The following is a 12,362-nucleotide window of genomic DNA, read 5'->3' as shown; positions in this document are numbered from 1 at the left end:
GGGTTATTGTAGGTTTTTTCGGGTTATATGGCCATGGTCTAGAGGCATTCTCTCCTGACGTTTTGCCTGCATCTATGGCAAGCATCCTCAGAGGTAGTGAGGTCTGTTGGAACTAGGAAAAAGGGTTTATACATCTTTTCTTGATTAGCATATAATGGCCTGACAGTGCCTGGAGCAAACTTTTGTTGAGAGGTGAACCAACCTGGACACAGGATTTTATTTGAGAACACAGAAGTGCTGGACCACTCTCACAACCACCATGTCAGACTACACAGAGAAGCCATTGAAATCCACAAGCATGTGGACAAATCATGAAAATGAACAAAATCTAGCTACCAGTATTAAAAAAAACTCTAAAATTACAACAGCACAGAGGAAACAAACAAGGACATCTAATCACCTCTCAACAAAAGTTTGCTCCAGGCACTGTCAGGTCATTATATGCTAATCAAGGTGGTCAGTTGAAACATTCACACCTAGCTCCAGCAGACAAGAGTCCTTCGTCTCACCCTGGTCATTCCACAGATGTATAAACCCTTTTTCCTAGTTCCAACAGACCTCACTACCTCTGAGGATGCTTGCCATAGATGCAGGAGAAACGTCAGAAGAGAATGCCTCTAGATCAGGGCCATATAGCCCGAAAAAACCTACAACAACCCAGTGATTCTGGCCATGAAAGCCTTCGACAATGCAAAGGTTAATGTTTAAAAGGATCAATAAAACATTACACTTGAAGCTTAATCCAAAAAGGCACCAGCAAAGCAAAAACCAAGAGAACATGACAAAGCCCTGCAACCATGAACAACAAAATTTCAAGATAATCCAGCCTAGCTTAGGCAAGCTCCTTAGATCTCCAACGCGAAGTTGCTTTGACAAAGACCTGGTCTCAAACACACTGTTTAATTCCCTTTGCAAAACATGAAGGCAGTTCTCTGGCTTCTGGCCTCCCTCTTGTTAGCTATTCTTTCACTCCTTCGAATTCGGAATTCCAACCGGTCAGCCCGATCTAAATTTCCCATATCGTCAAGGTCAGTCTCTTCGTTAGCCTGTTTCCCTTCTTGCTCATTATCAGGCTGAGAACCAGGCTGAGAACTTTCTTCCTTCTCTGAGTCAGACTGCACCTGGCTATTTTCAGTATCAACACTCTCTTGCCTTACTGTGGGAATCTGCATTTCTTCACTGTCTATAACAGGGACATTTTGAACCAGACTGTGAACCTGAGTCCCATCATCCTCATCAGAAACACTCTCTGATTCCAGCTGAGTCACAACACTGGGAATGCCTCGTTTCATCGCCAGGATTTCACTAGCTTCCTGAAGGTCAGGAGGGAGGGGGCAGATCTGATCTCAATCAGGAGAGAGTTGCATAGCCTGGGGGCCACCACAGAAAAGGCCCTGTCTCTCATCCCCACCAGACACGATTGTGGATGAGAGCCATCCAGACTTCCTCCCTTTTGGTCACTGGCATTTTCTGGTCTTTTTCTTTTATGTGCAAAGTACTAACCATTGTACAATCATAGCCCTTTTTCTTTTACATGTTGTAAAATACCTCCCCTACGTTTTAGCAATACCTAATTTCTCTACTTACAGCTCTAAGCTATTTTCAAACTGCTTAGGTAAACAGTGAGCTCGGCTGACAGTCGGGTACTCACCCCGACCCGGACTTTAAACTGGCAACCTTTCGGTTGGTACATCCTAGGAATATTGTGTCCAATTCTGGGCACCGCAATTCAAGAGAGATATTGACAAGCTGGAATGTGTCCAGAGGAGGGCAACTAAAATGATCAAGGGTCTGGAGAACAAGCCCTATGAGGAGCGGCTTAAGGAGCTGGGCATGTTTAGCCTGAAGAAGAGAAAGCTGAGAGGAGATATGATAGCCATGTATAAATATGTGAGAGGAAGCCACAGGGAGGAGGAGGGAGCAAGCTTGTTTTCTGCTTCCTTGGAGACTAGGACGCAATGGAACAATGGCTTCAAACTACAAGAGAGGAGATTCCATCTGAACATGAGGAAGAACTTCCTGACTGTGAGAGCCGTTCAGCAGTGGAACTCTCTGCCCCAGAGTGTGGTGGAGGCTCCTTCTTTGGAAGCTTTTAAACAGAGACTGGATGGCCATCTGTCAGGGGTGCTTTGAATGCAATATTCCTGCTTCTTGGCAGAATGGGGTTGGACTGGATGGCCCAGGAGGTCTCTTCCAACTCTTTGAATTTATGATTCTATGATTCTATTGCTTCTGGTGGTGATTTACCAGCTGTGCTATAGCCCAGCCCTTTATTTATATCATAACCACCGTCTCCCCTTCCAATCTCCCTGTAATTTTTTGAAGGATCCTATACGTTTGATCTATCCCAGAATATTTTTTTCCCCCTCAGAGGTCACTATAACTCAGAAACAACATGAAGGCACACAACAACAATTGCATGATATTACTTTATTCACTTGCTTTGATTTAGAGAATTCCGTATGTGTATCAATGTATTCCTTCATGGATTCTTTGGAACGCTATGGAGTCAGTCGACAGGAACAGAATATTTCCCAACCAGAAGCGTCGTCTATGTCTGTGAGATGGAGAACTTGCCTAGTTATTTTACCTTTTTGCACAGAATGAACGTCTGGGCTTTCGGGGGTTTCCCACCCTTATATTGATACCCCGCAGTGCAGGCCTGGGTTATCTGTCCGAGGAGAGACAAGAAACCATGAATGTCAGAACAGTCACATTGCAAGCTCTTAGGCCAAACTTGACCTCTCCTTGCATGAACGCTTGGTGCCCTTGATAGACAAATGCAGAAGGCCAGTGTCATGGGCTTATGGCTACTGTTCTGTTGCGCGCTGAGCCTGTAAATAATTGTCTTTAGAACAGGACGTGCAACTGGATTGTTGTAGGTTTTTCCGGGTTATATGGCCATGTTCTGGAGGCAATTGCCTCCAGAACATGGCCATATAGCCCAGAAAAACCTACAACAACCCAATGATTCCGGCCATGAAAGCCTTCGACAATACATAGGACGTGCAACCTTTGCCCAGTGGGAAGCCAGGGGGCCCAAGGAGAAGTTCTCAGAGGTTTTCCACCACAAATGACCTTTAGATGGCTTGTGAAGTAGTGTATAACAAAGTCCTTTATTAATGAACAATCAAACAGAAACTTCTCTTGTCTTCAATAAAGCTAAACAAATGCTTCCAAGCTTTATGCAACTGGTGACTTCTTAATCTTGCCCACGAAGGACAGGCAACTGTCTTCAATAACTTCTTCTTTACTTTAAATGGAAAATCCCCTTTTTAACTTCTCCCAGGATGACTGTAATCTAACCCTTACTGATGTGGGCTCTGCTACCGGGTCGAACTGCGTCTCAAAGCACCGAGTGGACCTACCAGTAAACGTTTAGATATTCTCCAACTGGAGTTCTTTGGTCTTCCAAACTGTTCCCTCTGAAATTCTTCAAAGCTTTAGGGCTGTTTCCCTGGAAATCTTTAGAATCTTTGGAGGCTCTTAAGACTGTTTTCCCCCAGAAAGTCTTAAAGGTTGAAGCTTTTGTACAGGGGAAGCTTGCACACATCCTGTACATTAGCTTTCCTTGCTGAGACTAACTAAAAAATGGCTCCCTTCCCTTCCCAATTGCCCTGAGCAAGGGGCGGGACCAAAACTTAATGATGATGGACAGGTGACTTGCCCTATGACTGCAACCAAAGGAAACCATCTATCTGCCGACCCAAATAAAGTTGGAGCTCCTGGTACAGCCGTACCAGCACAGCTACTAAACAAAAACAGCAGCTGTGGGTTCCTGCATTTAAGCTTAAATGGGTGGGGGTCAATTATAAGACCGTTTTTCCTCCTGATAATAACTCTTCCAGGAGTGAATTTCCCTTCCTTCCGAGGGGCAGATTCCTCTCACTTCCCATTGTCTCAGCCCCATTCCTAACTTTGAGTTATTTGTAAGTTGATTGTAACTTGGGGATGGCCTATGTTTTCAAGTTGTAATAATCGGGTGTGATGGGGTCAGTATATCCTGTCTGAATATAGTTTGCATCCAGTCCTTTAAAAGTATGGGATGCGTTCCGATAGAAACGGATTGTATCCCAATGTGATAAGGTCCTTGATCATGATCAGGCAATCCCTTCCAATGTATTGTCGAAGGCTTTCATGGCCGGAATCGCTGGGTTTTGTTGTAGGTTTTTCAGGCTGTATGGTCATGTTCCTGAAGCATTCTCTCCTGACGTTTCATCCACATCTATGGCAGGCATCCTCAGAGGTTGTGAGGTCTGCGTATTGTTGAAGGCTTTCATGGCTGGAATCACTGGGTTGTTGTAGGTTTTTTCGGGCTATATGGCCATGTTCTAGAGGCATTCTCTCCTGACGTTTCGCCTGCCATAGGTGCAGGCGAAACGTCAGGAGAGAATGCCTCTAGAACATGGCCATATAGCCCGAAAAAACCTACAACAACCCGTCGTGAGATCTGTTGGAAACTAGGAAAATTGGGTTTATATATCTGTGGAAAGTCCAGGTTGGTTCCTCAGGTGCTCTGCTATGGCTGACGTCTCTGGTTGAATGAGTCCGCAGTGCTTTGCCTGTTCCTTGATTTGTGTTTGGGCAATGCTGCTGTTTTTGGTGGTCCCTATGGAGACTTGTCCACCGCTGCATGGCATACGATAGACTCCTGCAGAGGTGAGAGGATCCCTCTCGTCCTTTGCTGAATGGAGCATTTGTTCGTACCATATTATTTGAGGGCACAGAAATGCTGGACCACTCTAACAACCCCCATGTCAGGCTACACACAGAAGCCATTGACATCCACAAGAAGCAGGTGGTCAATTTCAACAGAAAGGAAGAAACCATGAAAATGAACACAATCTGGCTACACATATTAAAATTGTCTAAAATTATAACAGTAAATAAAGAACAAAACTCAAACACAGAGGAACTCCAAAGAAGAAACAACCACAATTGAAAAGAGATATTGACAATCTGGAATGTGTCCAGAGGAATGCGACTAAAATGATCAAGGGTCTGGAGAACAAGCCCTATGAGGAGTGGCTTAAGGAGCTGGGCATGTTTAGCCTGAAGAAGAGAAGGCTGAGAGGAGATATGAGGGCCATGGATAAATATGTGAGAGGAAGCCACAGGCAGGAGGGAGCAAACTCGTTTTCTGCTTCCCTGGAGACTAGGGCGCAAGGGAGCAATGGCTTCAAACTACAAGAGAGGAGATTCCACCTGAACATGAGGAAGAACTTCCTGACTGTGAGAGCCATTCAGCAGTGGAACTCTCTGCCCCGGAGTGTGGTGGAGGCTCCTTCTTTGGAAGCTTTTAAGCAGAAGCTGGATAGCCATCTGTCAGGGGTGATTTGAATGCAATATTCCTGCTTCTTGGCAGAATGGGGTTGGACTGGATGGCCCATGAGGTCTCTTCCAACTCTTTGATTCTATGATTCCAGGAACAGCTAATCACCTCTCAACAAAGGATTTCCCCAGGCAGTAAAAACTGTCAGGCCATCAAATGCTAATCAAGGTGGCCAACTGGAACATTCACACTTGGCTCCAACAGGCAAGAGTTCTTTCTCCCACCCTGGACTTTACACAGATATATAAACCCAATTTTCCTAATTTCCAACAGACCTCACAACCTTTGAGGATGCCTGCCATAGATGCAGCGAAACGTCAGGAGAGAATGCTTCTAGAACATGACCATACAGCCCAAAAAACATACAACAACCCAGTGATTCAAGCCTTCAACAATACATAGATGTAAACACGTTGTTTTCCCCAAAAGCTCATCAATTCTGCAATGTCAACAGTTAATCATTTGTCACAGTTCAGAAGTTCAGCAACTTTTAATAAGTTAGTCGTTGTAGGCCTTAATATTTTTGAACCCTAACTACAACAACCCAATCCCTTCAAACGTTGAGGAAGGGAACTGCAAGCAGAGTTGCACAGGAGCACAGAACTAGATCCATGCACGGCATCCCAATCCCGCCACAGTCACATGTCTTTTGTTCCTGGGTTATAAATGTCATTTCGTAATTAGTTCTATCATAAAAACATTTATGAACCTGCAAAAACTTTGTTTTCGTGGGATGGACATCCTGCAGCACATTTTGCTCTAGCTTTTGAATGAATGTCTCGTAATCGAAACTCAAGAAATTCAACTTGTTACTTCATCACACTGAAGCAGGGAAGTGTTTGGCAGAGTAGAGCTCAGTCTCACTCCGTGTTGAAATGAAACAGACGATTTCCCCTTTGTGGAAGCCACAAAAATGAAGTTTGCGGAGTCTAACAACTAGGGCTGGGCGGTTTCGTTTTGTTAATTCGTAATTCGTTAATAATTCGTTAATTTTTTCAGTTACAAAACGATAACGAACCATTCTGGAGCAATTTTTTAAAAAAACGAATTTTTAAACACGTTTTGTAAATGCTTCGTATTTCGTTATTGTATTCGTTTCGTTATTGTTCTGAGGTCGTTTCGTTATTATTTCTGCATGTCTGGGGCAAGTTTTTTGTTTAATTAGTGAAAAAAAATTATAATATCACACCAACAGTCAACAACAGAGGGAGAGGGAAGCTTCAGAAGTTTTTGGAGGTTTTTTAGCGTATTTCGCGGTCGCGTCCGCCATTAATGAATCGATTCGTTATTGTTGCGGAAATCGATTCGTTAATGTTTTGTAATTTTTTTCACATTTACGAAATTTCGTAAATATCGAACTTTTTAAAAGGAAAAATTTGTAATTATTTTAAATATCGAAACAAAAAAAAACCCAAATACAAATCGATTTTAGAAACAAATTTTTCCGTTGTTACCCAGGCCTACTAACAACTACTTTCAAAGGAAGGGCCGCGCAATTAAACAAGAAATAACACATTCAAGCCAGGAACAGGTTTTTTTTTCCCCAATTTTTGTTGTTCTAGGATGTTATGGGAGCGGCTGCCAGCCGGACAATGCCTTCTTCCTGTCCTGTTGGTGAACGCCGTCCTGCAGTATGGCAGCCAGGTCCGCGTCCGACATGTGAGTCCATTCTTCTCCTCCGCCTTTGGAGCCTCCACCGCCCGGGTTCACCTTCGGCAGGGAGACTTCCTTCCGGTCATTGCGCTCATCCAGGGCATCGGCCAAGTTGAAGTCCATGAGACTCTGTGTGGCCCTGTGATCTCTTCCTACAGGAGACACCTTCACGGCTCCGTCTTCAAAGCCCAAATCCTGGGCAGAGCCGGTCCCACTGAGGAGGAGGGCCAAGGTCAAGGCCGAGAACAGCAGGAAGCGGCCGGAGGTGGCCAGAGACATAGAGGGACCCTTTGATGCCATGATGCTCGGGAAAAGAAGTGGGAAGAGGAAAAGGAGTGGGTGGAAAAGAGGGAGGGTGGCGGGGGTCTCTCTGGGGTCCGGCGAAGGCAGTGGAGGGGCACGGGGAGGGAGGGAGCGGGAGCTGTTCCTGCTGGTGCCGCTTCTTACCCCGTTGGGCTTGAAGGCACACTTGTCCACCTTGATCTTCTCAGGGTCTCCGTGACACACTGTCTCCTTGATCTTGAGTGGAAAGGACTGGAAGTCTGAAGAGGTGGGATTCTGTGGAGACAGGCATCATAGAATCATAGAATTTAGAATTTCGGGTGAGGTTTTCAGAGAACATATTGAGGGGGTTTGGGCATGAAAAGACAATGAACATCATAGCAGATCGAAATAGGGATTTAGACAAACAGACCTCAATGATGCTGGCACGCTCCACATACTCCCTGTTGAGTTTAGGCCTAGCCTTCAACTCTCTGGGAGGTGCTAAATATCTGGAAAATCTAAATATTCCAAAATTTCACTTTGCTTTTAGCTGGGTCAGATATAATAATAATAATAATAATAATAATAATAATAATAATAATAATAAGGTAAAGGTAGTCCCCTGACATTAAGTCCAGTCATGTCTGACTCTGGGGTGTGGTGCTCATCTCCATTTCTAAGCCGAAGAACCAGTGTTGTCCATAGACACCTCCAAGGTCATGTGGCCGGCATGACTGCATGGAGCACCGTTACCTTCCCGCCGGAGCGGTACCTATTAATCTACTCACATTTGCATGATTTCAAACTGCCAGGTTGGCAGAAGCTAGGGCTGACAGCGGAAGCTCACGCCGCTCCCCGGAATTGAACTTGCGACCTTTCGATCAACAAGCTCAGCAGCTCAGTGCTTTAACCCACTGCGCCACCGGGGGCTCCCAATAATAATAATAATAATAATAATAATAATAATAATAATAATACAGATTTTAAATGTAGACTCTTCAAGGAAGCAGATGAAACAACAGACGACATCCTCAGCTGCTGCAAGAAGATCGCGCAGACAGACTCCAAGCAGAGGCACAACACCCTTGCTCAGATGATTCATTGGAACTTGTGCCACAAAGACCATCTGCCTGAGACAAAGAACTGGTGGAATTACAAGCTGGAAAGAGTTACAGAGAATGAACACGCCAAACTCCTCTGGGACTTCTGGATTCAGACAGACAGAGTTTTGGAACACAACACTCCTGACCTCACGATCGGGTTAAAAAATAAAGTATGGATCGTCGATGTCGCAATCCCAAGTGACAGCAGGATTGCAGAGAAACAACTGGAAAAGCTGACCCGATTTGAGGATTTAAAGATCAAACTGCAAAGACTCTGGCACAAGCCAGTCAAGGTGGTCCCAGTGGTGATCGGCACACTAGGTGCAGTGCCTAAAGACCTTGGCCTGCGCTTAAACACAATCGGCGCTGACAAGATTACCATCTGCCAGCTGCAAAAGGCCACCTTACTGGGATCTGCACGCATCATTTGCCGATACATCACACAGTCCTTAGACACTTTAAAGGGTCCGACGTGGAATCCACTACAACAGCCAGCAAAGTGTCTGCTGTGGACTCATCTTTTTGTGTTTCAAATAATAATAATAATAACAACAACAACAACAATATATTGTCAAAGGCTTTCATGGCTGGAACTATGGGGTTATTGCAACAGAGGTAAGTAAAAAGTAAGGAGCCAATCCCCCTCCCTCCTGACAAGTCAAAGTAGGCCCCTTGATTGATGAATGTAAGCTGCAAGTGTATGCTGCTCTTTAGAGAGAAATAAAGAGACATGCCTTTTGTATGTTAGAAGATAGAATTTGATATTCCTATGATGCTAAAGTGATGCAGTGAATGATGTCTATGTATGTAGAAGTATATTTCTTTGTTTGCCTGCATTTGAAGTGTATAAAAGGCAGTCAACACATTTATTGGGCACTTTGGTTGCTTTTGGACACAGCTCCACTCCAGGTTCCCAGCTGGAAATAAAGCTGTACTTTTCTATCTCCGGAAAGGATCTCTCTTGATATTATCTCTCCTATTTGATGTAACACTACATCCAATAGAAAGTCGCTGCAGCACACATTGGCATCATGTGTTTTGTGGCCACCACAGTTTCCTGCTGCCTTGAAATCGGATAATACAGTCGGTGCGGATGGGGCAATCGGCCACCCTGAGATCCTCATGTGCAACAGGTTTAGAAATGTTTGAAGAACCCCATCAATCCCGGCATGGGAAAACTCACCCATTTGGGCATGGGGTCTGCGCTCACCAGGCGGTAAAGGTTCTGGGGGGTGGCCTCGATGTTGTACTGCTTGACCACGGCAACTTGGGCCTTGCTGTAGCTCAGAGGACGGGTGTCCCGGAGGAAGACGTTGGCTGAGACCGACCCAAGGAGCAGGAGGGACACCCAGTATCTCATCATCCTGAGCTCTGTCTTGCGATGTCTGGAGCTCTAGTTAGTGCAACGACTCCTTTTATACCCCACTTGCCCTTCCGAGGCATCCCTTCCTATCCAGAAGAAAGGAGGCTTGGGCAGAGGGGAAGGGCAGCTGGCACGTTTTTTAATATATATATATATGGTGTCCCTCTTGACTACCTGACCAAAGGGCCCAGGAAGAAGGGAGAGGTCTGGACACATTGGCCTCTTGTGTCTTTTTTTGGTGCCTTTCATCCAAAAGATAGGCATCTCCAGGATGTTGGCAGGGTGTCCAGAACAGTTCGGTCTGCCCTTTAATGCAAGTGTTTCCCTGTTGGCTTCATCTTTCCTGAGTGTCCTGTCTTCACCCTTGTTTTGAAAGAGGGATAAAAACAGACTTCATGTAGGTGGTTGTGAGTTTTCAGGGGTGTATAGCCATGTTCTAGAAATATTCTCTCCTGACGTTTCACCCACATCTATGGCAGGCATCCTCAGAGGTTGTGAGGTCCGTTGGAAACTAGGAAATTGGGGTTTATATACCTGTGGAATGGTGTCCAGGGTGGAAGAAAGAACTCTTGTCTGTTCAAGCCCTATGAGGAGCGGCTTAGGGAACTGGGCATGTTTAGCCTGAAGAAGAGAAGGCTGAGAGGAGATATGATAGCCATGTATAAATATGTGAGAGGAAGCCACAGGGAGGAGGAGGGAGCAAGCTTCCTTTCTGCTTCCTTGGAGACTAGGACGCAATGGAACAATGGCTTCAAACTACAAGAGAGGAGATTCCATCTGAACATGAGGAAGAACTTCCTGACTGTGAGAGCCGTTCAGCAGTGGAACTCCCTGCCCCAGAGGGAGTGTGGTGGAGGCTCCTTCTTTGGAAGCTTTTAAGCAGAGGCTGGATGGCCATTTTTCAGGGGTGATTTGAATGCAATATTCCTGCTTCTTGGCAGAATGGGGTTGGACTGGATGAAGGCCCAGGAGGTCTCTTCCAACTCTGATTCTATGATTCTATGATTCTATGGAGCGAGGTGTGAATGTAGTAATTTTCCACCTTGATTAGCATTGAATGGCCTAGCAGTTTTTAAGATGTGGCTTCTTACTGCCTGGGGGGAATCCTTTGTTGAGAGGTGATGAACGGTTCCTGTTTGTTTCTTGTCAGGAGTTCCCCTGTGTTTGAGTGTTGCTGCTATAATTTTAGAGGTTTTTAATACTGGCAGCTATATTTTGTTCATTTTCATGATTTCTTCCTTTCTGTTGAAATTGTCCACCTGCTTCTTGTTGATTTCAACGGCTTCTCTGTGGAACCTGACATGGTGGTGGTGAGAGTGATCCAGCCTTTCTGTGTTCTCCAATAATATGCTATGTCCAGACTTCATGAAGGTTTTAGAAACTGGCAGGCCCTCCAAGACTCCTTTCTTCTGGTAAATAAAGGAACGGCAAGTGGGATATGAAGGAAGGAGCTGTGGCCACCACCTCCTGACAAGTCCTGGTGGATCTGGAGAGCTCAGGATGGCGAGATGCTGGGTGTCCCTCCTGCTCGTTGGAACCATCTCAGCCCCCTTCTACAGGAAGAGCTTCCTTAGGTCCAGAAGCTTGTGGTCCAGCAGTACAACGTCAAGTCACACACTCCGTTCCTCTTCCAATTGGTGTCTGCTTACCCCTTGAGCATCTGGGTGAGTAGCTGGTGGTTGTATTGGTGGAAGGGAGGGAAGGAGGAAAGTACCATTTTCCCCAGCTCTGCTTTACACGTGTCTGCAGTCACAGATTTGAACAGATAAGTTGTAGCTTCACCAAGTAAACGGTGAATAAGGGAATGTGTTTAGGACACGTTGTCCTCTGGTGTCCTTTTAAATGCTTACCTTCAAGAAGAAGAAGAAGATGGACATCTCCAGGATGTGGGCAAGGGGTACGGAACAGTCTGGGCTGCCCTTTCATCCAATCTTTTCCTTTCAGAACAGATCAGACCTGTGATTGTGGGGCTGATGCCCGGTACTTTTTGAGGAAGACAAAAGCCTTTATGTGAGTGGGGGATCCTTAAATAAAAATAATCATAGTCATAACTTTATTTTTAACCCGCCCTATTTCCTCGAGGGGACTCAGGGTGCTTTTGAAGTGTTATATTATTGTCGAAGGCTTTAATGGCTGGAATCACTGGGTTGTTGTAAGTTTTTTGGGCTGTATGGCCATGTTCTAGAGTGCTTCTAGAACATGGCCATATAGCCCATAAAACCTACAACAACCCTGTTATATTATTACTAGCCATCCCCTGCCACGCGTTGCTGTGGCCCAGTCTCTGTATATGTGTTTTGTGTGTATATATATGTGTGTATGTGTGTATATATATATGTGTATGTGTGTATATATATTTGTGTATGTGTTTATGTATATATATGTGTGTGTGCGTGTGTATATATATATATGTGTGTGTGTGTGTATATATATATTTGTGTATTTATATGTGCACATACAGATTGTGTATGTGTGTGCTTGTCTATATGCATATTTGTGTGTATATATGTATGTATGTGGATATATATGTGTGTGTTTTCATGTATATATGTATGTGTGCATGTATATGTGCATGTGTATATGTATATGTGTGTATGTATATGTGTGTATATGGGTATATTTGTGTGTGTTTGTGCATATATATACG

General features: G+C 44.8%; 1 protein-coding gene across 1 annotated transcript; it reads right to left on the bottom strand.

The window, feature by feature from the left end:
* Nucleotides 1-2,581: 2,581 nt before the first annotated feature.
* Nucleotides 2,582-9,715, bottom strand: LOC132779815 (lutzicidin-like). Its single transcript, XM_060783480.2, has 3 exons — nucleotides 9,536-9,715; nucleotides 7,433-7,543; nucleotides 2,582-2,671 (listed from the first exon to the last, which is right to left on the bottom strand). The coding sequence occupies exons 1-3, from the start codon at nucleotides 9,713-9,715 to the stop codon at nucleotides 2,582-2,584; spliced, it is 381 nt and encodes a 126-aa protein (XP_060639463.2).
* Between the last annotated feature and the right edge of the window lie 2,647 nt (nucleotides 9,716-12,362).

Source organism: Anolis sagrei, chromosome 6 (assembly GCF_037176765.1).
Source record: "Anolis sagrei isolate rAnoSag1 chromosome 6, rAnoSag1.mat, whole genome shotgun sequence".
Classification (NCBI taxonomy): Eukaryota; Metazoa; Chordata; class Lepidosauria; order Squamata; family Dactyloidae; genus Anolis; species Anolis sagrei.
The sequence above is the reverse complement of the archived record's forward strand: the minus strand, read 5'-3'. Positions and strand labels throughout refer to the sequence as shown.

Bases quoted from the DNA above. Each gene is read 5' to 3' on its own strand.
- LOC132779815 (XM_060783480.2), bottom strand. From the start codon at position 9,715: ATGATGAGATACTGGGTGTCCCTCCTGCTCCTTGGGTCGGTCTCAGCC. The intron at 7,544-9,535 runs GTGAGTTTTCCC...CTGTCTCCACAG, and splicing joins CAGACCCCATGCCCAAATGG to AATCCCACCTCTTCAGACTT. The intron at 2,672-7,432 runs GTAAGAAGCGGC...CTCCTCGGACAG, and splicing joins GTGCCTTCAAGCCCAACGGG to ATAACCCAGGCCTGCACTGC.